The 27,070-nt window shown below is 52.6% G+C and overlaps 1 protein-coding gene and 1 long non-coding RNA gene across 6 annotated transcripts in view; one reads left to right on the top strand and one right to left on the bottom strand.

Moving 5' to 3' along the window:
- CARD14 (caspase recruitment domain family member 14) overlaps positions 1-27,070 on the top strand; it is a 36,548-nt gene that overhangs the window by 2,059 nt on the left and 7,419 nt on the right. For 2 of the 5 annotated variants that reach the window (XR_011523257.1, XM_070561367.1), the window contains exons 2-16: positions 4,698-4,915; positions 7,799-8,028; positions 9,290-9,427; positions 10,428-10,753; positions 14,119-14,286; positions 15,450-15,569; positions 16,178-16,303; positions 16,791-16,940; positions 18,579-18,695; positions 19,184-19,326; positions 19,469-19,563; positions 21,215-21,275; positions 21,494-21,686; positions 25,565-25,691; positions 26,020-26,257. Coding sequence is in view for 4 of the 5 variants with exons in the window: in XM_070561367.1 (XP_070417468.1) it covers positions 7,818-8,028; positions 9,290-9,427; positions 10,428-10,753; positions 14,119-14,286; positions 15,450-15,569; positions 16,178-16,303; positions 16,791-16,940; positions 18,579-18,695; positions 19,184-19,326; positions 19,469-19,563; positions 21,215-21,275; positions 21,494-21,686; positions 25,565-25,691; positions 26,020-26,257 (2,213 nt within the window). In the remaining variant the exon portion in view is untranslated. Of the gene's footprint in view, positions 1-4,697; positions 4,916-5,717; positions 6,484-7,798; positions 8,029-9,289; positions 9,428-10,427; positions 10,754-14,118; positions 14,287-15,449; positions 15,570-16,177; positions 16,304-16,790; positions 16,941-18,578; positions 18,696-19,183; positions 19,327-19,468; positions 19,564-21,214; positions 21,276-21,493; positions 21,687-25,564; positions 25,692-26,019; positions 26,258-27,070 lie in introns of those variants that run through there. The other 3 variants (XM_070561368.1, XM_070561369.1, XM_070561370.1) reach the window with 3 other exon arrangements.
- LOC139073996 (uncharacterized) lies at positions 132-14,270 on the bottom strand. Its single transcript, XR_011523258.1, has 2 exons — positions 14,052-14,270; positions 132-840 (listed from the first exon to the last, which is right to left on the bottom strand). It is a non-coding gene; the product is annotated as an uncharacterized lncRNA (long non-coding RNA).

Below are 27,070 nucleotides of genomic sequence, written 5' to 3'. Positions count from 1 at the left end.
CGTGAATAGTCAGGTCAGGACAGGAAGTGTCCCAGGTGATCTGGGGCCGACGGGCACCTTATCCATGGCGAACGTGTCTGGATGAGGCCCATCTCCTGGTTTGATCAAGTGAATTGTCTTATTTTCTGAAATAATGACTTTATAGTTTTAATCGAACCCATGCTTGCTCATTCTAAAAAGTTTAATCAGTACCAAAAAAGGAAGAAAGCAACAGATTTCCTAAAATTCTACCACAAATAACAGTATTAGCATCAGTGAGCAGCAGCCCAGAACCCCCACTCTCTCTGTCTCCCTCTGTCTCTTTGTCTTTCCCTCTCTGTGTGTCTCTGTCTTTCCATCTCTCTCTGTCTCTCTCTGTCTTTCTCTCTGTCCCACGAATTCGAGTGAACACACACACTGAACGATAGACAGGTGGACAAATTGGACAGATAGATGGATAAGTACATAAACTGAGGGACTGCTAGAGAGATAGATACACTAAGATTATTTCATAAAAATTGGATCGTGTTCTACATGATTTAAAAGTAAAATTTTTTTAAGTAAAATTTTAATTTTACTTAAATTTAAAATTATTTTTAAAATACTGATGGAATTGTTGAATGCAGTATAAATGTTTCTCAACTGCAAGAACAATTACTTCCTTAAAGATCCTCACTGTAGGGGCCAACCCCGTGCCCAAGTGGTTAAGTTCGCACACTCCTCTCCAGCAGCCGGGGCTTTCTCTGGTTCGGATCCTTTGCGCCGACATGGCACCGCTCATCAGGCCACGCTGAGGCAGTGTCCCACATAGCACACCCAGAGGCACTCACAACCAGAATATGCAACTATGTACCTGGGGAGCTTTGGGGAGAGGAAGAAGGAAAAAATAAAAAAAGATTGTCAACAGATATTAGCTGAGGTGCCAATCTTTAAAAAAAAAAAAAATCCTCACTGTAGTTAAGAGAGTGTGAAAACAATGACAAGTTAAAGACGTTATATGAAATCGACCTGCCTCTTTGGAGACAGCACCCCAGCCCCGCCCCAACACAAGGTGCCACATTCCCCCACATCACGTCCCTGCCCAGCTCTTCAGATTTCTATCGCTCACACTGTTTCTACTTTTCAAGACAGAGAATCTTCTTATTTGGTTCTAGAACGCTAATGCCCACAAAAGTTTGTCCTAATCTGAAGTTAAATGGCCCGATGCTCACCATGCAGCCAGGAGCGCTGCCTAGGGCCGGGCTTTCTTCCTCACATCTGCACAGGATCGTCCCCCCCCCACCCCGAGTGGAGAACTTTCTCTCGTGGGTGTCTTGGGGAGCCTGGGGGTGCTGCTGTGTCCTCCCCAGTTTCCCCCAGGGTTTCTTTCTCATGAGATGGGCAGCAGCAGGGAGAAGCCTTGGTGCCGCCCCCCCACCCCAGTTCTGTCAGGGGGCTGCGTGGGGCCCTGGGCCCTGGGACCTCTGTACCACTCCATCCATCGCTTGGCTCTTCTCCCATTTTTCTAAGTTTGTGGCAGGAAGTTGTTTACCTTTCCGTTTTTCCTTATTTTGAGGCTGCTGAGTTTTTTTTATTTTTGACAGTTTTGGTTCACTTTTCGAGGCACTGGGGGAGAGAGGTTCTGTGAGGCTGCTTCACTCAGCACTCTTACCGTTCAGACTGACTTCACATGCTGACTCTGACCCAGAATCTTTGCACCGGAAGCAGTGGGCGGCGGCCATCACCTAAGAGGCTGCGAGGGGCAACCCCACGCCTCTGCACACGTGGAGACCTTTCCAGGGGGCTCGGGGGTCAGCTGAGGGGGACGTGGATGCTAGAATGAGCAGGTGCAGGGCCGGAAAGGAGGAACTTGGCAAGGGACACTCAGCGTCCCAAGTCAGACACACTCAGCTGCCCTCGGCACCTCCAGGGCAGACGACACCCTCGGCAGGGGCGCTGGACAAGCAGGAGCCTGCAGGCCCAGCCTGGGCTAAAAGAAGGGAGAAAGGACAGAGGAGGCTGGGGTCCCCTAGGGCAGGGGCAGCCAGCGCTGGCCTCAGGGAGGCGGGGCAGGCCAGGTCACGAGAGGATGCCTCGCCACCCTCCCTCCTCTGCATCCTGGCAGGCAGTGGGGCCACAAGGGGAGCAGGCCCTGGTCACCGGCAGCTCTGCGATCTTTTTAAAAAATCCCTTTATTGAGATATAACTCATATACCGTGTGATTCACTCATTTGAGGTGGGCGAGTCAATGGTTTTTAGTATATTCACAGATGTGTGCAACCATCACCACGGTCAATTTTAGAACATTTCCTTCACTTAAAAAGAAACCACCCCATACTCTTTAGCTGTCACCGTTCCAGCCCCACCCTACTCCCAACCCTAAGCAACCACTAATCTACTTTCTGTCTCTATGGACGCTTCATACAGACGAAATCCCACAGTATGTGGTCTTTTGTGACTGGCTTCTTTCACTCAGCATGTTTTCAAGGCTCATCAACATTGTAGCACGGATCAGAGCCTCATTCCTTTTATTTTTGAGGAAGATTAGCTCTGAGCTAACATCTGCTGCCAATCCTCCTCTTTTTGCTGAGGAACACTGGCCCTGAGCTAACATCTGTGCCCATCTTCCTCCACTTTATATGTGGGACGCCTACCACAGCATGGCTCAATAAGTGGTGCCATGTCCGCACCCAGGTTCCGAACCGGTGAACCCAGGGCCACCAAAGCTGAACGCACAAACTTAACTGCTTTGCCACCAGGCAGGCCACACTTCTTTCCTCTTTATGGATGGATAATATTCCACTGTATGGAATGGGCCACATTTTGTTTGTCCATCTGTCAGTCGATGGACACTTTGGTTGTTCCCACCTTTTGGTGATTGCAAATCGTGCTGCCATGAATGTGCATGTGCAAGCCTCCCAGATCTTATCTTTCCAGCTCCATGACTGGGTGTGGGGGAGACCTGGTTCCCACATAGACAAATCCTGGGCAAAGATCCCCCGCCTTGGGTTGGGTCCCCATGGCCAAGCACTGGGTCTGGGCACAGGAGATGCCTTTGCTGCTCACCACGTTTCCAGACAGGCTGGCAGCTGGGCACACAAAGACTGTCGCCCTCCCCTGGCAGGACCCACCCGGCACAGAAGGGCTGCTTCTGGAGTGGCTCCTCTGTCCTTGGTCCTTGAGTAGTTGGCCAGTGAGAATCCTCTGCCATGGATGCCCAGAGGCTGAGCCATTTCTCCACTGTCACATCATGAGCCTGTGAGGACTCCAGCCCTGTGCTGGCCCGCAGGCCACCAGCCTGGCAGCCATGGAGAAGGTGGGTCCCATTTGGCACTCCCCACTCCCCCCTCCAGGGCTCTCCAGGCTTAACCAGCCCACCCACCCCTAGGTGCTAAGGATGAATGCTTATTCCCCCAGGAAGGCTTAAAAGAGAACTACACAGAAGGGCAATGATCATCCCTAAAGGATCCCTTGGTCTAGCTCAGAATTTAGACATAAATCAGATAGTGGGGGCGTGGAGACCCCTTGATCATGCAAAGCGGGGCCAGCTTCATAGATGTGCAACCTGCGCCCGGGGCCCGGCACTTGGTTTAATGCTCTGCTGCCTCTGTCTTGAAGTCCTGAGTATTTTTTACAAAGGGTCCGTATTTTTGTTTTGTACTGGGCTCCGTGGATCACACTGCTGGTCCTGATGCAGGGTGGAAGGTCGTCATCCTGATTCAGCAGGTCCAGTGACACAGACTTCTTCCGGGTGGAGCTCGAGAGCCTTGCATTCAAGTGTGTGGGTTGACAGCTCATCCTTGGATGTGGATGGGCCTCCGGGACTTGGCCAGTTTTCAAATGCCCTTTGCCCTGGTGCATTAGCTTCCCAGGGCTGCCGTAATAAATCACCACGAATTGGGTGGCCTCAAACAATGGAAATTTATTTGCTTACAGTTCTGGAGGCTGAAGTCCAAAATCAGGGCATCAGCAGGGCTGCGCTCCCTCGGAAGGCCCCGGGAGAATCTGTTCCAGGCCTCTCTCTGAACTTCCAATGCTGCCAGGAGTCCTGGAGTTCCTTGGCTTGTACATGCATCACTCCAGTCTCTGCCTCCTTTGTCTCACCACCTTCTCCCTGAGAGTCTATCTCTGGGTCTTTTCTCTTCTTCTTATAAGGACACCAGGCATTTGGGATTTAATGCCCGTCCTAATGCCTCGTCTTACCCTGATTACATCTGCAGTAACCCTATTTCCAAATAAGGTCACCTTCACAGGTAGTGGGGGTTAGAGCTTTGACATATCTTTTGGGGGGACGCAATTCAATCCATAAAACCCTGACTCATGAGCTTCCATCAACTGTTCCCCCGAAGAAACCAGGAGGGAGCCGCCAAAGGGCAGTGAGACGGGACTCCTGCTCTTGGGCTGGGTCCTCTCTGTTCCTCGTCAGGAAGACCCCCCGAGCCCCTTCCCGTCCACACTGCATCCAGCAGCTCCCTCTCCTTGGGTAAGGAGACTCAGGGGAAGGGTGTCAGGGGGTCTGGCCCTGTGGTGAGGGTCCAAGAAGGGCCCACAACACATCAGGTAACTATTGCACCTGCCCACTGTCCTTGGTATTCTAGGGTTCAAAGCCCAATTTCCTTCTAGAAACCTGTTTCCAAACCCTAAGGAAGCTTCTGCAGTTACTGAGCAAACATAGGGATCAAAGATCTGTCGAATTACTTCCTGGATCAGAGTTTGTCTTTTTTTCCCCCTTGCATTAGTCTTTGGTGCCCGAACTTTGAGTTTTGCAGCAAGTCACATGGCTTGACATGGTGAACAGGTCATCCTGGCACTGAGTTGGCGGGATCTTCCGGCCCAGTACCATCCCGCCCAGCAGCCTGCCGAGAAGGGAGCCAGCACGACACCTGGCCACGGAGGGGACACGGGATCCCATGCCGCTGTGAGGAGCTCCTGCAGAAGCGAATGTGAGCTTCCCTCGGTGAGTGCTTACTTGCTGTGGACCCGGCCCATCGGGTGGATTGTGGGGGGCTGCCCACGGAGATAGGACCCTCCAACAATCATTTCCCACTTTTCTTAGATTACAAGGGTTGATTTGCTCTGATTTTTGAGCATTTTTAGTGTACAGACCTCTCCAGGAGGCGTGTGTCCATATGAGAAACCTCAGAAGAGGCTGAGTGTCGTGCCAAGTCCAGCATGAAGCTTGTCACGTAAAGTTAGAGTTCACGGTAAAGACATTGTCCATGTCAAGTTACTGTTGGCACAAAGAATCATGCGAAAGTGCCATGGCTTATTTGTAGACACGTGTACTTGCAGGACGTGGGTAGCAGTCACGTCTGGGCAGACGGAGGGGGAGGGACTGAAGACAGCAGAAGGACTGAGCTGTCTCTAACGACGCATTTCCTCGCAAAGGAGTCTGAAGTGCAAAACATTATGACGGTGGAATCTGCTTGGTGGGAACATGAATATTTGTTCTCATTTGCGGGACTTTTCTGATATGCTTGAAACAGTCCACAGTTTTAAAACATTTTGGAATTCTTTAGCTGGATTAATGGGCCGGGGCCTGGAGGGAAGAGAGAGATGGGGGCACACAGCTGTGGGAGGCGGCTCAGGACAGAGCTGGGGCGCCCAGGGCGTGCTCTGTGGGTGGGACGCTGGGCAGCTGATTTCTGCTCCTCCTGACAGGAGGTCTTGGGTTCTGGACCAGTCGGGGTGCCCCCGGGGAGCTGCTGTGCCGGGCCTGTGACGGCGAGCTGGTCCACACACATGATTTATCCCAACAGATCCGGAGCTTGTGGCCCAGCTGGGGCGTCTGCCCAGGCCCGCTGCGGCTCAGCCCTTCCAGAGACCCTGCCGTTTCTAAACCGGCACACACCACCAGCCAAGGGGGTGTGGCCTCTACTGCTCTAAAGAGTCCTTTGTTTTAGTGCTGCCTTGTTCTATAACCTGCTGTTACAAAGTGTCATTCCCCTGACACATTTCCCGAGTGTCTCAGTTTGAGTGTATGTGGCTGCCGTAACCAAGCGCCGGAGACTGGATGCCTTCGAACAACAGGAACGTGTTCTCCCCCAGCTCAGGAGGCCAGCAGTCCGAGATCAAGGCGTCAGCAGGGCCACACTCGCTCTCCAGGTCTGGGGGAGGATCCTTCCCGCCTCTTCCAGCTGCGCTGCTTGCGGGCAGTCCCTGCCGCGCCTGGGCTTGTAGCCGCCGTGCTGCTGTCTCTGCCTCCGTCTTCACCTGGCCGTCTTCCCTCTGTGTGTCCTGTGTCCCTCTCCTCTTCTTATAAGGTCACCAGTCATTGGATTGAGGGCCCATCCAAATCCAGCATGACCTCATTTTAACTAGCTGCCTTGGCAAAGACGCTACTTCCAAATGAGGACACAATCTGAGATTCTGGGTGGACACGAATTTTGTGGGGACACTACTCAACCCAATACACCTTCCCTGTTGAGAATTATAACCCGAGGGGAGCAATGCCTCTCACACGAGGAAGTCCTCCCGGGAGGCTCAGGGTGGCCTCTGACAGCCGCCTGCCTGAACGTCTCCCAAGTAAGCAACCAAGTCCTTCACGTTAAGACTTTTATTTCAGGAAAATCTATGGGCATTTAAAAAGCATGGTGGGACCTTCCAGGGGTCTGACATGGGCCTCTTTCTCCCTCACTCCTTCTCCTTCGGTCTTGTTGGGGCCACCGTGCCCTCGGTCTAATCGCCCTCCGTCCCAGCTCCACCAGCGCGTCCTTGTGTTCCTGCTCTAGAGAGGCCAGCAGTCTTGCTTTTAACAAAAGTGACATTTCAGGAACAAGTATGTAGAGCAGCATTTCCAAAGTACAGCTCTGTTACCATTATTTCAGATGAATTTTTAAAATTTTAGTAACTAATTATTTACTTTAACTTTTTTTTTTTAGGAAAAGATGTAACTGGCATGGCAAGCCCTGCTTATTGGCGTTACTGTTGAGGTTTAGGTTAGAGCAGATGGTGCCGTGGGACATGCGTGTGTTAGGAGCCTCTGCACTTGCCCCTGCAGCCCGGGTTCAGCATCCTGGGCAGGTGCGGGAGCAAAGAGAGGGAATGTCTGTCCACTTTGGCTCCTGACCAGAAGGCAGGGTCCGCCAGCCCCTTGTAGAGGGGCATTACCTCCGTGTGAAAAATGGCAGATGTCGGCCGCACCAAGCAAAAGCAGAGTGCTTTCCGTACAGCACCCTTTCCCTCGGCCCTGCTTCCCACCTGACTGCCCTCCGACCTCTGAGATGGAGACTGAGGCACCACCTCTGGTTGCTGGGTTGCAGGACTGGTGGTCCAAACCTTCACATTGATTCTAGGCCAGTGTTTCTCCACCCTTCTTTCATCATCACCCTTAGGGAGCATTTTCAGACATCTTTTCCCTAATCGTCCTCTCATGAAACATTAGTATCACAGGTGTACTGTATATCTGTGTGTGCACATCTGTGCGTTATACATAGAGGAGTAAGAATTTTTGCTCAGGAACCAATTTTTCCCCTCTTGGGGGCCATATCACTGAGTGGAGAATGCATGTCCTAGACCCATTTCGTACATCAGTTCCCCAGCCAGGGGCAGCTTCCCGTGTGCTAAAGGCAAATCCAGTCTCCTGAAACCAAAAGAAACCCAGTTCTTCTTGCTCTGCTCCCAGTAGAGGAATTGATTTGACGTCAGTGATGAGGATGGATACTCCCCTCCCTCTGGTCACGGAACACCAGGGCCAGGGTGGGCGTCATCGCTCTTTCTGAACTGGTCATTTCCTTCCCTACCAGTAAGGTGGGGAAAGGGGGTTTGAATGGAAAGGCCTCCCCGGGCCCCGAAGCCATGTCGCTGATGCCGGCCCTCCATCACTACCTTCTCCATCCAGGCTTCTGAGGCCCCCAGTCATGGCGGAACTGTGCCGCACGGACTCCACGCTGACATCCCTGGACGAGGAGATGCTCTGGGAGATGCTGGAGAGCCACCGCTACAGGATCGTGCGCAGCATCTGCCCCAGTCGCCTCACCCCCTACCTGCGCCAGGCGAAGGTGCTGGGCCAGCTGGACGAGGAGGAGGTGCTGCACAGCCCCAGGTTCACCAACACGGCCATGAGAGCTGGTGAGGACCCGGGCCAGCCCACGGCCACTCGCCTCAGGTCCGGGCCGCCCCGGCTCCGGCGGGCCCTCTCTACCGAGCCAGCTGAGCGCAGGTTGTGCCGCGAAGCCCCGCGTGAGGGCAGGGAGTGCAGAGCTTTACGGGACAGCACCAAGGGGACCAGGGTTCTGGGTGTGGAGACACTGTGTTAGTTTCCTGGGGCTGCCAAACAGATGACCACAAACAGGGGGCTTCAAACAGCAGAAAGGTTCGGAGGTCAAAGGTCTGAAATCACGGTGTCAGCAGGGCCGTGCTCCCACTGAAGGTGCTGGGGGAGAGCATTTCTCCCCTCTGCCAGGTGACGGCCGCCCCAGGCCTTCCTCAGCTTGTGGCTGCATCACTCCAATCGGCCTCTGTCATCACACGGCCTGCTTCTTTGCGTCTCTCCTCTTCTGTGTCTTATAAGGACACTTGTCATTGGATTTAGGGCCCGTCTGGACAACCCAGGATGATCTCATTTTGAGATCTTTACCTTAATTACATCTGTAAAGACCCTTTTTCCAAATAAGGTCCCATTGACAGGTGCCAGGTGGACATATCTTTGGGGGGGCCACCACTCAACCCACTCCAGATGTTTTTGGAGCTGACTGACAATCTGACTAGCTGTGTTTATTCATTCAAAAATGGGGACACTAACAGCTTCCACTTATCAGGTCATTAAGAGATGAATGCATTCCTGGTTGTAAGATACTCATCTCAAAGCCTGGACTGCAGAAAGCAGGCCGCAAGTGGGAGCTTTAACAGGACTCTACTCGCACATGTTGCCTTATGAGCCTCAAATACAGGAGACGTGAACCCAACCTAGTAACGCAGGCTGCGAGCGATGGCATTTGGGTGGGCTTGGAAGCCCGAGCTCTCTGGGACCCTGGCCCTGGGGCGCTGCTATTCGCTTCTTTCTTCCCACGCACTTTCTACACACCTGTCTGCACACATCCACCAACACACCGGGGAGGCCTTGAGAGCAAAGATCGTCTTCCTTAGTCTTTATCCCCAACTTGGGTCATAGTGGTTGCTCAAGAAATATCAGCCTCAGCCGTCTCAAGACTGACTCATCACATCAATAAAAGGAGCCTCCAAGAGCAGCGAGGGGTTCTGATTCCCAGATGCTCGAAAACTCCTGGTCCCCCCTGCCCTGCCCCCGTCGAGGGAAGCCGCCCAGCCCCCACCCCCACGCCCCCACCCTCACCCCCGGCGCCTTGTTTGCTAAGAGTTTCTCTCTCCCAAGGGCACTTGCTGGACTTGCTGAGGACTCGAGGGAAGAACGGGGCCCTCGCCTTCCTGGAGAGCCTGAAGTTCCACAACCCTGACATCTACACCAAGGTCACCGGGCTGCAGCCCAACGTGGACTTCAGCGGCTTCAGTGGTGAGAGCTCCGTCTTTGACCGGGGGGCCGGCGGGGCTTCTCCAGAGCCTCTGGTTCCCAGCAACCTTAGCTCCATGCTATTCCAGGTGTTTTCCCTGCTCCCTCCAGGCCCAGGTTCCCGTGCCTGTGCCCCTGGGGGTGAGGAGACCCCCGTCCCCTAACTGTAGTAGGGGATGGGTCAGAGAAGGAGCCCGTGGCCTTGGTTGTAAAGGAAAGGCATGTCCCTAATCATCCAGCACCGAGGAGGCCCGTCTCGGGCCCAGAACCTGCATACAGAGGCGCGGGCAAAAGGGAAGCCTGTCGTTTCCCTGGAAAACCTCCTGAGACGGCCTCCACCTCGCTGGGTGGTGTGTGCTCGAGGCGGAGCGGGTGGCCTGGTCCCGGAGTCGGCCCTAGTGGGGAGACAGAGGACGGAGCGGCCTCTGCCAGAGAGGAAAATGCGTGGAGCCTGCAGCCTTCTGTGCGTTTGCTCAGCTGCCTGAGTAAAGGTTCACGGCGGCTGGGAAGGAGACAAGGCCGTTCTTGTTGACTGAGTAATTGGGGCTTCCCCGGAGGACCTGTTGAAAGAGTTAGGCATTCAAAGGAACAAGACATCACTCAAAACTCTGCATGAGAAAACTCTGCCTGTTTGGCAGCACAGTCCGTGTTTATGTTGGGTGGAGTTCTATTAGATTCGTATTCCCGGTTACGTTTTTCTTAGGATGACATTAAAATGAGCTGGCATTGAGCCCGTCCCGGCTGCTGAGGCAGGGAGCTGGGTCTGAAAGCTGGGTCCCTGGCGGAAGCTGAGAGTGGATAATCCTCGTCCCCAAATCTCAAATCATGCTATTTATTTAACCAAATCATCGAGTCTGGTTGAGCCTGAAGGCTTTTAAGGAGAACAAAAGATTAGGGTGGGATGTCCGGCTTGAGAGGCTGGGCACAAGATGCAAGGACCCTGGGGGACAAGGAGCGAGGGCCGTGGTGGTGAGGCCTGGGCCCCCGTGCCCCTCTCCCACAGGGCTCATGGAGACGTCCAAGCTGACCGAGTGCCTGGCCGGGGCCATCAGCAGCCTGCAGGAGGAGCTGAGCCAGGAGAAGGGGCAGAAGGAGGCGCTGCTGCAGCAATGCCGGCGGCTGCAGGAGTGCCTGGGCCAGGCCGAGGCCCGTGCCGAGAGCCTGCGCCAGCTGGAGGCCGACCATGGCCGCATGCAGCGCGAGGTCAGCGCCCACTTCCACGAGGTGCTGAAGCTGAAGGACGAGATGCTCAACCTCTCGCTGCACTACAGCAACGCGCTGCAGGAGAAGGAGCTGGCCACCACTCGCTGCCGCAGCCTCCAGGAGGAGGTAGTGGGGGCCCCATGGCGGGAGGCCCAGCCCCACCTGCTGCTCTCCACCCCCGCGCCTTTGCCCTCGCTGGTCTGTCTCTCCGGACCTCCGTCCCCTCCTCCTTGTGACACGTCCCTGCCCTGTGAGCCTTAGCTAAGGTGCTCCTGCGGGAGGCTGACCCTTGACCCCCCTCCCCCCGGAGCCCCTCCCATAGCCTACGTGGCAACGAGTCTGCTCAGCCGTCACTGCCCGTGGCCTGGCTGATCTGTCAAGTGCCCACCATGGGGAGTCCCACGCGCCCACGTCTGGGGGCACGTCTGGCTCTTCTGGGCTCCATGGTAGTGGACCCACCTAGTTTCACCCCCCGGGGACGGTGGACTTCTACCAGCCCGTCTGTGTTTCTCAGCCGGTCCTGGAGTCAGGCGGGAGAACAGGAGTGTTATTAGCGAGGCCCCTCAAACCCTCACAAGGACTTTTACTCATTTTTCCGTTGGGGATAATTATCTTTTTATTGATTTGTAGGAGTTTAAATATTGAGGATATTCATTCCTTGCTATTTTGTCATTTTCTTTTTTCCTTTATGGCATTGGTTGTTTGTTTTTAGCTTTTCAATTTTTAGCTTTATATAGAAATAATTTCAAATTTATTTAAAAAGCATACAAATAAAAATAGTACAACGGACACCCACATATCCTTACTTTATCATTGGCATTCTCCCTCTCTTCTCTATGTCACTGTCTCTGTCTCTGCCTGTCCCTCTTTCTCTCTACACATACACACACTTTTTTTCTGAACCACTTGAGTTACATACATCATGGCCCTTTACCCCTAGACACTTCAATGTATATTTCCTAAAAATAGGATATTCTCTCATATAACCACAGCACAGTTATCAACTTCATTAATTATGTGGATGCAATCTTTTTATCTAGTCTCCCGTCCGTGTTCCAATTTTATCATTTGACCCAAACAACATCCTTTACAGCCTTTCCCCTCCGGTCCAGGATCCAGTCCAGGATCAGGTGCCACATTTAGTTGTCCTGTCTCCTTAGCCTCCTCTAATCTAGAACATTCCCTCAGCCTTTCTTTGTCTCTTACGGCATGGACATTTTTGAAGAAGACAGACCCCTCTCTTTTCTATAATAGACGGCTCCTCATTTGGGGTTTGTCTCAGTTCCTCGTGAGTAGACGAAGATAACAGATTTTTGGCGGGATCCTGCACAGGGAATGCAGCCTGGCTCAGGGCACCCCATCAGGAGGCTGAGGTTCAGCTCCCCTCACTGGTGATGTCAATAATGCCCATTGGGTCCAGGTGCTGCCCTATTTCTCCGCTGCATAATCCCTGTTTCTTTTTCCTCCCTGCAGCAAATAAGCAATCTGGGGCAGGGGGTGGGGGAGGCATTTTGAGACCCAAAGCCACCCTGTTTCTTGGTGACATTCCCCCCAGACTTGGCCTCATTGCTGATTCTTGTCCAAACACATCTTCCCTCTGGCGGCTGCGAAATGATGAGTTGAGCCCCACCTCCAGAGCGCCCTGCAGTCGGCCGGTTGGCCCTCAGCATCCTGACTGTGGGAAGGAGCCTGTCTTCTCCCCACGTGCGAATCTGTTATTGGCACAGATGCTTGGGTTCCTGTTTCCAACCGTCTGTAACATGTTACTGTCCTGTGTGAGTTTGGTGCTCAGATTGTCCCAGATTTTGCCAGCGGGAGCCCCTTCAGCCTGCTCCACGTCCCGCGACACGCCTCCTTGCTTTTTAAGCACCGACTCCCTTTCCTGCATCGCACGGTGGTCCGAGATCATCTCATACCCACTCTGCCCCAGCTCCAGGGTCAGCCATTTCTGAGGGGCCCTGGTTCCTTTTAGAGACCAAGATCTGGGCGCTACGTGTGCTCATGGCTTCTGGGGTATCTTTGCTCCTTCGCCCTTTCAGGGGACAGAGCTAGAAAACGTGCACGTGCATACACACACGTACACGCACATGCATGTATGCATATGCACATATGTATGCAGGTGTGCACATACACATACATACACATGCTTTAGAAATCATGATTTCACATCCCCACCTCTAATTCCAGTCAATCCCCCAAAGTTTTTTCTTGCCTTCCCCCTTGTATGCTTCTTGTATGCTTCCTCCATGAGAACCTGGCTCCCAACAATGTCAACACACTCTCTTGCTCAGTCCTGTGGTCCATCTACAATGGTTTCAGAATTGCTCAGTCCATACCTGAACAGTAAGCAAACCTCCTGAGAAGAGTTCAGGGTTGTGATTCCCCCCACCCACTCAACCCTGCCCAGGGCTGACGGCTTGTAGTTAAATACTGTGCCGTAAGTTATTGTAGCTGCCCCCACCTCTCCATCCCTTCTCCCTCTCTCTCTCCCTTCATTGTGGCTGTGGTATTTGCTTGAAATATTATTAGTTCATTAGTTTTAGTTTACTTTCAGTTTTAGTTCCCCCCCTTCCAGATCTTAATGATTTAATTTTACTTTTTGAATACGTAGACCATGACAGGCCTAACCTGGGTGCCCCACAGCAGGAACTCAGTAATTGCTTATGGATAGTTTGCTGACTAGATGTTGGGAAGGAAAAAATCCCAGCGGGACGGTTCTTCCTTCTCCACTTGACCTCAGCCCCGGGGTGAGCGCCAGACTCCACCCCGACGTCCAGACTTCCTGGTTTGTCTTATGTGGAAAGTCCCCTCTCCCCAGGGGCACCACACCTGGGACTCAGAGAGGCCAGGTCCATCTGCTCCAGATCCAGACCTTGGGCCCCTATGCAGCAGGATGGAGGCCAGCAGGGCCTGGCCAGGTAGTTTCCAGAGGACCACAGCCCTGCGCATGCAGCCCCCTGGGTAGGAGGTGGCACATGTTTGCACACGGATTACAAGTGTGTCTGAATAGACCGGGTCCTGTGTTCCCAGGCGTCTCTGCCCCATCTGACTGACTCTCCTCTTTCCTTTTACTTACAGATTTTCATGAATCCAAATTCCCTTTATCTGACGCATTTAGCAGAATATGGAAGGGCAGGGCAGCCAGGGAGCGTGCTGGAGGAGACTTACTCTGGCCGTTCATCGCTGGCTGCCTGTGACTACCAGTTTCACGATAGAGATCCAAGAGCTGGTTGCCAGGGCTCCTCGCTCTGTTCCCGGGGACCCCAGCCTCAACTATAAAGTAGAGCTAACACAGCTTTCTCCTCCCACAAGGAGCTGGGCCTGTTCATTAGGCAAACCCTTCAGTCGATTTTGAAATCTCCAGAGAGGTACCCCTTTGAGTATGAGCAGTGTCATCATTAAGGACAAAGGTTGAGAAACTCACCTGGCTTCTGGTCTAGTCGGGAAACAGTGCTTAATTCGTCCCACTTCTGCATCTCCTCCCTGGACAGCTGTACCTGATGAAGCAGGAGCTGCAGCGGGAGAAGGTGGCTTCTTCCTGTGAGCGGGATTTCCGAGAGCGGTCCCTGCAGATGGCCAGCGTCCTGGAACCTGGAGACGAGGAGCTGAACCGCCTGAAGGAGGAGAATGAGAAACTCCGGTCACTGACTTTCAGCCTGGTAGGTCCTGGTTCCCTCCCTGGGAGCTGGCTGGGAGTTTTCGCCACATCAGCCTGGGGCCTCCAGGCCGTGGATTCCTGACAGCTGGTTCCTTGAGGTGTGGCTAAGGACCAGAGGAGATGGCACCTAGTGACTCACTCCTACTGTTTCTCTTTACGTCCCTCCCTCCTGCTCTTCCCCCCGCCCCCAGACTTTGGCAGAATTCACACCTATTGGACACTCATTAGAATGTCCCACCCAGCTTGTCTGTGCTGCCTCGTTGTTTTGGAGTGGATTGGGCTGATTATAAATGACAGGATTAGCTCTAAAGTTGCCGTCCTGCCCGCACATGCATTGGAGAGCAGGGAGTCACAGGAAGCAGAGGGATTAATGGTCCCCTAGCCCTGGAGTATGCAAACGCTTTGCTTCTCCTCTTCGATTCCTTCAGTGGAGAAACATCTATTTATGGGGGACAGACCTGTGGTGTAGGGATTAAGTGCGCACACTCCACTTGAGTGGCCCGGGGTTCACAGGTTTGGATCCCAGGCATGGACCTAACACCACTCGTCAAGCCATGCTGTGGTGGTGTCCCACATAAAATAGAGGAAGACTGGCACAGATGTTAGCTCAGGGCCAATCTTCCTCAAGCAAAAGGAGGAAGATTGGCAACAGGTTAGGTCAGGGTCGATCTTCTTCACCAAAAAAAAATAGATAGATATATTTATGGAACTATTTCTTCAGTAGACATTCCCCGGGCACAGAGCAGGCCCCTGCCTTGGCACTGCCTGTCACATGGCCTGGACTGCGCCATCGTTCAGAAACTGCTTCTGAAAGTGAGCGTGAGAAGGGAGTGACCTGGTTGTTCCCTCTCTCGGAAACTCTGCAGGTGGAGTTGTTGGAGAGCAGACTGAACCAGCCTCACAGGCGGAATCGCTGTCCTGTGTCTTCAGCTTCCTCTGCTTTCTGTCTCCTTGACCACATATGAGCAGAACTGAAATACGTTTCCCATTTTGATTGTTGACTCTGCCTTTTCCGTCCCCAGTGTGCAGTCTCAATCTGTCTACACACCCTGCCTTGAGGCTCCCTGCTGCCTGTCCTCCAGGCACCAGTGGAGAGCATGTTTCCCCGGGGAGGCCTCTGCGGAGGTCAGGCAGGGTCCCTGGGCTCACCTCTCTTTGCGCCAGGCGGAGAAGGACATTCTGGAGCAGAACCTGGACGAGGCCCTGGAGAGCAAGCAGGAGCTGGTGGACCGCATCCACTCTCTGAGGGAGCGGGCTGCGGCGGCCGAGAGGCAGCGAAAGCAGGTGAGCCTTCAGGCTGCGTCCGCGGGCAGGGCTGCACTGGGACTGGGGGGGAAGACAGCTTCTTCAACCCACACAAAGCTGAAAGCCAATTTTGCTTAACTAATGTGTTGGTCTGTTTACTTATTCCTTCCTTGAAGCTGCATTGAGCACCAGCTCACGCTCCCAGACTAGAGGTCACGTCCAGTTTGTGGGGTGGTGAGAAAACAGGCAGACAGACAAGCAATTAAAACACAGGGTGATTTCAGGCATGTGGGGCCCCAGGGTGAGAGCAGAGGATCTCTTTAGTTGCTACAAAAGGCGCGGGGAGGACAGGGAGGAGGAGAATGAGGCTGGAGGAGGGAAATCACGTACGCGCTTTGGGAATTGGACTAAACAAAGCAGTGCGCACGCCTCCCTCCTGCCTCTTTCGGCACCTGAATTCAAATCCAGTCCGCACAGCGACTCTGCAGAGGCACCGGGAAACCTAGCACTTAAGAAGGAGCATGAATTCACCTTATTTCACCCTAGAACCAGCCCCCTATCTCTCCCTGAGGCTCCCCAACCCCATCCCATCCTCAGCCCCAGCCTCGGAGCCACTGAGCTTCATGTGACCTTCCCCCTCTGTCCAGTACTGGGAAGAGAAGGAGCAGACCCTGCTCCAGTTCCAGAAAACTAAGGTGGACTGTGAGATCTACAAGGAGAAGATGAACGCCCTGCAGAGCCAGGTGGTGGAGCTGCAGAAGGAGCGGGACCAGGTGCCTACCCCAGCAGAGGCGGGGGGCTGGCCTGGGTGCTGGGCTGAGGGGCTCAGAGAGAACAGGAGGTACCTGCCCTGGCTGATTCTCTGCTCCTCTGGGTGCGACAAGGGCTGGCTGGCCAAGTCACACAGGTCGCCCCGCCCTCAATGGCAGCTGGTTCTGGATTCGGGGTCTCTCTCCTTGATCCACTTGAGATTTCTGTCATCCACATGCTCACTGTGCGTCATCCTGCCTCCTTTTGTCTCTGGCACAAATGTTTGTGTTCACCCCACATATTGGGTGTTATTAAAACCATGTATGTTTACATGAATTGTCAACAAACAGAAAGCTTGTGCGTCATGGAGTGAGCTCGTGTTTAGTGCACACCAGATGCATCCAAGATAAAGGCAGACAAGAAAAGGTTTGCTTTCTCTGGCTGGGACTCTCGCATCCTGTCTGCTCGGCCTCTTTATCCTCTGGGCGTCCATTGTGTCTCGGTCCCCAGGCCTACTCGGCGAGAGATGGAGCCCAGATGGAGATTTCTCAGAACCTGACGGAGAAGGACGCGCTCCGCAGGAAGGTGTTTGAGCTGACGGACCAGGTCTGCGAACTGCGCCAGGAGCTCCGCCAGCAGCAGGCCGAGGCGCTGCCAGGGGTAAGCGTGGGGGGCCGCGGATGCGGGGTGGCGGGGCTGGAGTGTGGTGTTCGACGAGGGAGAAAGCAGTGTGTGAAACCGTGCAGGCAGCCTTACTTTGAGCTGACGCCTCCGTGAGATGTTTGACAGTCTAATGTCTGAGCCTGGTGACAGACCACATGCCTGAAGGGAGCTATGTTCCCAAAGAGCTGAAATGATGACAAAACCTCTGATTATGGTCCACTGGCAACTCCAGCTCCAGGCTCCATGGTGTGCGGGTGAAACTCTTCAGAGACGCCTGGAACCTGGGCATAGTCAGACTCTCCCCTCCTGGTGGGGACCCCAGCCCTTCCTCCCTCACCCCTCCCCGCATCAACCATGTTCCCCAAAAATGTATATGTGCACAGAAAAAAGACTGATGGACAGACAGAAAAATGCTAACTGTGCAGTTTCTGAGTGTGGGTGAATGGGTGAATTTTATTTTATTCTCTTTTTTTTTATTGAGTTAATGATAGGTTACAATCTTCTGTGATTTCAGTTGTACATTAATGTTTGTCATTCGTGTTGTAGGTGCACCATTTCACCCTTTGTGCCCACCCCCCACCCCACCTTTCCCCTGGTATCCACTAATCTGTTCTCTTAGTCCACATTTTTAAATTTCTCATATGAAGGGAGGCATACAGAGATTATCCTTCTCTAACTGGCTTATTTCACTTAACATAATTCCCTCAAGGTCCATCCATGTTATTGCAAATGGAATGATTTTGTTCTGTTTTGCAGCTGAGTAGTATTCCATTGTATATATGTACCACATCTTCTTTATCCATTCGTCTGTTGATGGGCACTTAGGTTGCTTCCACGTCTTGGCTATTGTAAATAATGCTGCAAAAGTCCTTGGCGTGCATAGGACTTTTGGAATTGCTGACTTCAAGCTCTTTGGATAGATACCCAGTAGTGGGATGGCTGGATCGTATGGTAGTTCTATTTTTAATTTTTTGAGGAATCTCCATACTGTTTTCCATGGTGGCTGCACCAGTTTGCATTCCCACCAGCAGTGTATGAGGGTTCCTTTTTCTCCACAACCTCTCCAACATTTGTTACTATTAGATTTAGATATTTTTGTCATTCTAATGGGTGTAAGGTGATATCTTAGTGTAGTTTTGATTTGCATTTCCCTGATGATCAGTAATGGTGAGCATTTTTTCATGTGCCTATTGATCATCCATATATCTTCTTTGGAGAAATGTCTGTTCATGTCTCCAGCCCATTTTTTGATTGGATTGTTTGATTTTTTTTTTGTTGAGTTTATTTTATTCTCTTATCTGTCTGTTTTCACCCCAATATTCTATGTGGAGCATATATATATATTATCCATATAGTACATATTATTTGAATAGCCAGTAAAAAACCACATATATTCTGTAAAAGAAATGAAGCGCCATTCACCAAGCCAGTGGCTTTCCATCTCCATGGTGGTCAGCTCCTACAGCGCTGGGGGTCCCAGTCATGGAAGAGGGGACATAAATTGTTTTGCCTGGAGGTCGATGAGAAGAAACCGCCCAGGAGGGTGGAGACGGGGTGGGCTGACTTGGTGGAAAGCCCAAGGGCATCCAAAGGAACATTCCTGAATTAACCAGCCCGTCTGGCCGTCTTTGGCAGCCCAAGCAGGAAGCGGGGGCCAGGGAGCCCTGTCCGAGGGGGAAGCAGCGGCTGGTGCGCATGTTTGCCATCTGCCCGCCAGACAACGGCGACTGCAGCTGCCTCAGCTCTGCCGAGGTACGGCCGGTGCCTCCTCTACTGCTGGGGGTGGACCGGGACAGAAGGGGGCCTGGCACACAGGAGGTGCTGAAGAAATACGTGGATGAGGGGCTGCATTCAGATCTACATGCACACTGGTACCCCAGCACCGTGCTCAGCACTTGCACGGTACAGCTGTCAGCACGTGACCCTTGCTGGCCAGTAACTTGGCCTCTTTGGGCCTCAGCTGCTTTGTGTGTAAAGTGGGACAATACTGCCCACCGTAAAGACTGATCGTGAGAACAGAGTCCCGTAAAACAGAAAGTGGCTAATAGTGTGCCCAGCACCTAGTAGGTGCTAACTTGATGTGACCTGGCTACGTGCTCCGCCTTCCCTCCCTCTCTCCTCTGCTGACCTGCCAGTTAGGGGTTATGGCTTATTATTTCCCTGACACAGTGGGGCAGCAGGGGAGGTCCGTGGGGGCTCCCGTGTGAGCCCCGTGCCGACCTCGGCCCTGTCCTCCTCAGTCCCAGCTCTGGTCTGACCTGAGCGCCACGTCCAGCCGTGAGCTGGTGGACAGCTTCCGCTCCAGCAGCCCGCTGCCTCCCAGCCAGCAGTCCCTGTACAAGCGGGCTGCAGACAACTTCCGGGAAGACCCCTGGTCTTGCAGGTAGAGAGGGACTGGTGACAGGGGCCCCCTGGCCACTCCCCGGGGACACCAGCCTAGAGCAAGGGCCGGGTGGACGCTGGGAGCTCTGCGTCGGAGACCGGGAGCAGGCGGTACAGACTAAGCTGCTTCTTATGCTTTGCAGTGACTTCCGGGAAACCCTGGAGGAAGATCAGGGCAGCCGCCTGGGAGCTAAGACAGGCGACACAGACCTGGACTATGAGATTGTAGACAGGGCAGGTGAGCACTCCACATGCCGAGCCTCTGCAGCCACCCACTTGCCCTGGGCTGGGCGGGCAGAGCCGAGAGGGGAAGCGAGGACAGGATCTTTAGGGAGGCAGGGGAGACCCCTGGCCTCTCTCCACGGGCCGGGCGGAGAGAAGCGAACTTGACCACTGTGCTGCCCTGGGCCTCTGAGAAAACCCAGGCTGCCTGTCAGTTCAAGCCAGCGCCTAGATGCATGCTGTTCACCAAGCACCCTTTCCGTTTCTCACCCAGAGGCTAAGGGAGTTGCATTCTTCTCCTGTCCAGCTCAGCACAGACGTTCCGAGAGCTCCATACACACATGTTCTCTCTCTCTGTCCCTCCTTGCTGGGACCCATGGACACTTAGGCCTCCCAGTGACATCAGAAGGCAAGAGGCTTAAGTCCTCATTGCTCCTGGCCGAGGCACCTGCTGGGAGCATCTCTTCTCCAAGTTGTTGGCACCTGCAACCTTCTCTTTCCTCTTGTGGCTGATTCCCCGAGTGTGTGCTGTAACTGGGCCTCTCTCCTTCTTGAGGCACAGGCCCCTCCTGGACAGACTCCTCACCTTTGCCACCCTGCACATCTGCCCCCAGCCTTGGGCCTTGCACACAGTAGGTGCTTAGCACCCTGTCTGGAATTCACCCCACAGCCACCAGGGGGTGCATGTACCCCATGCTATTCTGCACCCTGGCTCATGTAGGCGGGTGGCCCAGGGCTTTCTGTGGGTCTCATGACTAGAAACTGCATCTCTTGCAAAATCATCGGCGTTTTTGTGTATAACAGTGATCATTTGAGGGGATCCACTGAGGCACAGCCCACCTGGCTGTGAGATCACGAACGGGGAGGGTTCTTGCTCTTTGTTTCTCCTCCATGGTGGTTCTGCATGATGTCCCGGGTTCATATGCTTTTAGTGGAATTGACCTCAAATACATCAGGAGTGTCTAATTAATTTCATTTGTCTTTGAATGCGAGCACAAATGGATTTTGGCCTGGGAGCTGGGCACGGGCTGCCTGGAGCAGGCAACTGTGAGCCCTCCACCGGCTCCTGGTTCTTATGGGCGGTCTGCGAGGTGAGAAGGGCAGCGCTGGACCTCCAGGGAGGCTGCCACCTGGGCGTGGGGCGCAGTCTCCCTCACAGGCTGCATGTTAAAGTGCCAGAGCTTGGAGAGACCCTGTGGACTGCAGCTCAGAGGCCCACCGTGGCCATCTGGGCAGCAGCGTGGCCTGGGGCGAGCAGGAGGCAGCAGGTGGCCAGCAGCAATGGCCACCATGCAGAAAGGCAGGCCTAGGTTACACCAGATTCGATTCCTCAAGTGACACCAGAAGTCCAGATTCTAGATTCCCTGTGTTGTAAAATGTTGGCAACTCACTGAAATATCACAAAAGGACACAATGTGGGTCAGACCCTGGCAGCTGCAGCTCTCCACCAGCTCTCCGACGAGGCGGAGGATGAGTCGAGGCTCTGAGCAGTGAGGAAGGGAAGAGGAAGAGGAAGCTCAGCCCCAGCGAAGAGGGCGGACAGGGCAGCAGGGCCTGAGGCTGGGGGAGGGGCGCTAAGGTTGTTGGGTGAGCAGGAGCTCTGTTGGGAGTGTGGTGACCTCGTGGGCCAGCCCGGCTCTGTGTCTCAGCCCTCCGATTCCTCCTAGACCTTCCTGAGTCGGAGAGCAGCCTGCAGCCATTCTCTGGGGGCCTCTACGTCTCGGCCAGGTGAGTGACAGGTGGGGATCAGGGCCAACAGGTGGCAACGCAGAGCGAGGACTGCGTCCTCTCACTGTTGGGAGGTGGCAGCCTTTCCAGGGATGGGGTCATGGCAGGGGATGGAGAATTCCAGAATGCTGGGGCTGGAGGGTAGCCAATGGGGAGATGGCCTGGCCTGACCTCCTCCTCTGGGCCGCACATGAGCTCCCTCGCCTCCCTCCCTGCAGCAACGTCCCAGTGCGGCGGAGGCCAGCCCGCAAGATCCTGAGCCAGGTCACGGTGCTGGCCTTCCAGGGGGACACGTTGCTGGAGCAGATCAGCATCATCGGTGGGAACTTCACGGGCATCTTCATTCACGGGGTCACCCCGGGTTCAGCGGCAGACGAGATGGCCTTGCGCCCAGGCACCCAGATTGTGATGGTGAGTGTGGCGCTGGCCCCTGGTGTCCCCCAGGATCCCCTTGGGTGTGGGGTCGGTGGCGGGGCAGGTAATCTCAGCAGCCTCAGACCGACTTGACAACGACGTGTTCTTGGAGTAGCCCACGCTCCTTCTTGGGCTGACGTGAAGCAAAGCGTCACACTCATTTAGAAGAGAGGGTCGCACTGACCCTCACTGAGACCCCGCACCCTGCTCCTATCCTGCCATTCTAGAACTCTGCAAGGTGAGCCGGTGAGCTGACTTGCGGCTAGATGACACAGCGTTTGTGAAGCCTTCTGGGACGCAGCAGTTTTGACCCAGGAATCTTTTTTGAGCTTATGATAGTTTACAACCTTGCGAAGTTTCAGTCGTACATTATTATTTGTCAGTCATATTATAGGCGCACCACTTCACGCTTTGCGCCCACCCTCCCGTCCCCCTTCCCCCTGGTAACCACTAATCTGTTCTCTTTGTCCATGTGTTTGTTTATCTACCACATATGTGTGGAGTCATACAGAGTTTGTCTTTCTCTATCTGGCTTAGTTTGCTTAACATAAAACCCTAAGGTCCATCCATGTTGTTGAGAATGGGACAATTGTTTATGGCTGAGTAGTATTCCATTGTGTATATATACACCATATCTTCTTTATCCAATCATCAGTCGTTGGGCACTTAGGTTCCTTCCACGTCTTAGCTATTGTGAATAATGCTGCAATGAACACAGGGGTGCCTGGGTCTCTTTGAATTGCTGATTTCAAGTTCTTTGGATAGATACCCAGTAGTGGGATGGCTGGGTCATATGGTATTTCTATTTTTAGTTTTTTGAGAAATCTCCATACTGTTTTCCACAGTGGCTGCACCAGTTTGCATTCCCACCAGCAGTGTATGAGGGTGCCCTTTTCTCCACATCCTCACCAACATTTGTTATTTTTTGTCTTGGTTATTTTAGCCATTCTAACGGGTGTAAGGTGATATCTTAGTGTAGTTTTGATTTGCATTTCCCTGATGATCAGTAATGGTGAGCATTTTTTCATGTGCCTATTGATCATCCATATATCCTCTTTGGAGAAATGTCTGTTCATGTCCCCTGCCCATTTTTTGATCGGGTTGTTTGATTTTTTGTTGTTGAGTTGTGAGAGTTCTTTATACACTATGGAGATTAACCCTTTGTCAGATATGTGATTTGAAAATATTTTTTCCCAATTGGTGGGTTGTGTTTTTGTTTCAATCCTGTTTTCCCTTGCCATGTAGAAGCTCTTTAGTCTGATGAAGTCCCATTTGTTTATTCTTTCTATTGTTTCCCTTGTCTGAGAAGACATGGTGTCTGAAAAGATCCTTTTAAGACTGATGCCAAAGAGTGTACTGGCTATATTTTCTGCTAGAAGCCTTATGGTTTCAGATATTACCTTTAAGTCTTTGATCAATTTTGAGTTTATTTTTGTGAATGGCGTAAAAGAATGGTTGATTTTCATTCTTTTCCATGTGGCTGTCCAGTTTTCCCAGCACTGTTTGTTGAAGAGACTTTCTTTTCTCCATTGTAGGCCCTCAGCACCTTTGTCGAAGATTAGCTGTCTATAGATGTGTGGTTTTATTTCTGGGCTTTCAATTCTGTTCCATTGATCTGTGTGTCTGTTTTTGTACCAGTACCATGCTGTTTTGATTACTGTAGCTTTGTAGTATGTTTTGAAGTCATGGATTGTGATGCCTCCAGCGTTGTTCTTTTTAAAATCTCAGGATTGCTTTAGCAATTCGGGGTCTTTTGTTTCCCCATATGGTTTTAGGATTCTTTGTTCTGTTTCTGTGAAGAATGTCATTGGGATTCTGATTGGGATTGCATTGAATCTGTAGATTGCTTTAGGTAGTATGGACATTTTAACTGCTGTTTATTCTTCCAGTCCATGTGTGTGGAATGTCCTTCCATCTTTTTATGTCGTCAGCAATTTCTTTCAGGAAAGTCTCGTAGTTTTCATTGTATAGATCTTTCACTTCCTTGGTTAAATTTATTCCAAGATATTTAATTCTTTTTGTTACTATTGTGAATGGGATTGTGTTCTTGAGTTCTCTTTCTGTTAGTTCATTATCAGAGTATAGAAATGCTACTGATTTATGTAAGTTGATTTTGTACCCTGCAACTTTGCTATAATTGTTGATTATTTCTAGTAGCTTTCTGATGGATTTTTTAGGGTTTTCTATCTATAAGATCATGTTGTCCGCAAATAGCGAGACTTTCATTTCTTCATTGCCTATTTGGATTCCTTTTATTTCTTTTTCCTGCCTAATTGCTCTGGCCAAAACCTCCCGTACTATGTTGAATAAGAGTGGTGAGAGTGGACACGCTTGTCTTGTTCCTGTTCTCAGAGGGATGGCTTTCAGTTTTTCCCCATTGAGTATGATGTTGGCTGTGGTTTGTCATATATGGCCTTTATTATGTCGAGGCACTTTCCTTCTATACCCATTTTATTGAGAGTTTTTATCATACATGGATGTTGGATCTTGTCGAATGCTTTCTCCGCATCTACTGAGATGATCATGTGGTTTTTGTTCCTCATTTTATTGATGTGGTGTATCATGTTGATTGACTTGCGGATGTTGAACCATCCCTGTGTCCGACCCAGGGATCCTTTGATAAGGCCACAGGGCTGTTGTACTGTGGGGCTCTTTTTTTTCTGTGATGATCTTATTGTCACTCTGTGTATGTGCATTAAAATATGCATAACATGAAATACACCATTTTAATCACTTTGGCCATATTTCAAAACTTTTTCATCATAAAATGTTCATTAAACTGCAGAAAACAAAATGTACAACTTAACCAATTATCATTACATGAATACATGGGCAAGGATGTGTTTTTGATATGGCCTAAAAGTGGAATTGTTAAACTTCAAGCTTTTAAAAAATAGCAGGAAATTCACAAAATAGGCGTCACCCCATTCCTGAGGTTTGCCCCGTTCCCCCAGGAGGAGTCTGGGGATAAGGTGGAATTAGGGTGTGACGGTGAGCTCTGAGCAGAGGAAGGAGGGGCTGTGCCCCACAGGCAGGAGCCCCGAGAACCCCACTGGCCTCTCCCCGGGGACGGGCCGTGCTCGAGCTAAGCCTCATTCTCGTATCTTGAATGACCATGCCTCAAGCTCCTGATGTAAGTGTTGCCCTGTGTTCTCCACTCCACACGAGACAAAAGCCTGTCGTTACATTTCTGACGGTCCTCTTGAGATTCTCAACCATCAGCGTACATCGTGGTTAAAGCAACCGAGCTCCTTTATGATGTTGGGGAGACAGTCCTGATCTCCGAATGGGGCCAATTCAGTTCTAACTGTGTTAAAAACATACCTTATTCTTTTCCTCCTTATAAAAATGTGTACTCTCCTAAACTAAAAGCAGCCCAGGGGATGAACGGCATGGACAGTGAGAGCCCTGTGGTGTGGGCCTTCACTGCTGGGGAAGGGGTGGCGGGGGGTTGCCATGGCTTCCAGTGGGTGGAGGCTGGGGATGCCGCCAACCATCCTGCAGTGCCCAGGATGCCCCCACAGCACAGAATGATCCGGCCCCAAATGTCAATAGTCCCAAGCTGAGAAACCCGGATCCAGAATGCTCTAGAATGGAGGTGCATTTTGGAGAGCAGAAGCTCCGCTCTCAGCGGAGATCTTGGTGCGTAGCATGTTGGGGAAGGGCTGGTAGTTGGCTCTCGGGGCAGGAATGTGTGTAGCTTGGAGGACCTGCATCAAGATGTCCAATACAAGGCCCATGACGAAGGCTCCGATGGGTTCGTGTGAGTGGCTGGGAAGGGCGAGTGGGTCCTACTGTAGGGGTACACGTCTGCACTCAGACTATGGCGGCAGCATCCTGGTCAAATGAGGCAGACCCTTTCGATTTGCCCTCAGGTGGATTATGAAGCAACGGAGCCCTCCTTCAAGGCCGTCCTGGAGGGCACGACCCTGGAGCAGGCGGTTGGACTTCTCCGGAGGGTGAATGGCTTCTGCTGCCTGTCTGTGAAGGTCAACACCGAGGGTACACACTGGCCCCGGCCTCTCCTCCCATGAGGCCACCTCTCGAGACTTGCTCACCACCCAGTCCCATCTCTCCCTGAACCCTTGGCTGTGCCAAAGTCAGCCCTCACAGCCCAGCCCAGCCCAGAGCCAGGCTGCGCCCCGAGTGTGTGGAGGCCCCCGAGGCAGCTGGGGACCTCTCACCCACTGACTCCGGCACCAGGATGGCTCCTCAGACTTTGTTGGGGGGGAGGGGGTTCCTTCTTTCTTTCCTACTTTCATATTCTAGAACCTTCCTTGTGTGGGATCACAGCCCTGGGTTTATCTGTCTTCATGTCCTCCTTGATCAGGTTATAAGAAATTGGTCCAAGACCTAGAGGCCAAAGTGGCTACCTCAGGAGACTCCTTCTACATCCGAGTCAACCTGGCCATGGAGGGGCGGGCGGAGGGGGAGCTGCAGGTGCGTTGCAATGACATCCTGCACGTCACTGACACCTGGTTCCAGGGCCGCAGCTGCTGGCACGCCCACCGTGTTGGCCCATACAGCACACAGGGCACCGAGCACGGCACCATCCCCAACTATTCACGGTGAGCTGCTGCCTTGGACCCCGACACTGCCCCAAAGAGGGCCAGGGAGCTGCCCGGGGGGACATCACCTGCTTTGCTTAGGGTGGGGCACCCCCTCCTGCCGGGAGCAAGAATGGTCTTCCAGAAGCTTCTCTCCGCTGCCTAGGATTAGAGGGTGGGAGTGATGAGATGCCCCAAAGAGGGGGAATCCCCAACATGCTACCCACCACGTTCACTGCTTGGATGGAGTTTTTTTTGTGAAAAGGGATGGACTTCAGTCCGGGAGCATTCAGGAGCATTTGGGACCAGAGTTTCCCAACCTCAGCACTGCTGACCTTTGGGCTGGCTCACTCTTTGTCACGGGGGCCTTGCTGGGCACTGTAGAATGTGGAGCCCCCGCCCACTAGATGCCAGGAGTCTCCCTGCCCCCTAGTTGTGACAACCAAAAATGTCTCCAGATACTGCCAGTGTCCCCTGGGGATAGGGTGACCAGTCATCCTGGTTTGTCCAGGACTGTCTTGGTTATAGCACAGAAAGTCTTGAGTCCTGGGAAACCCTCAGTCCTGGGACAACTGGAACAGTGGTGACTCTCCCTGGACACTCTCCCTGCTGAGAACCATGTTCTAGACCAACCACAGTGCACACAGCAGGCGGCCTCGTCCACAGCTCTCAAGCCTCATTGCAAATCTGAGTTGCCTGAGGTCAGACTCAGCCGGTGCAGGGAGAGGCCTGAGATGTTGCATTCCCAGCATGCTCTTTCAGTGATGCCAGGCTGAAGACCACAGGCCGCACTGGGAGGAGCAAGGTTCTGGAGTGGTGGCCTCAACCCAGGCT

This window comes from Equus przewalskii, chromosome 10, assembly GCF_037783145.1.
Source record: "Equus przewalskii isolate Varuska chromosome 10, EquPr2, whole genome shotgun sequence".
NCBI classification, from domain to species: domain Eukaryota; kingdom Metazoa; phylum Chordata; class Mammalia; order Perissodactyla; family Equidae; genus Equus; species Equus przewalskii.
The sequence above is the reverse complement of the archived record's forward strand: the minus strand, read 5'-3'. Positions and strand labels throughout refer to the sequence as shown.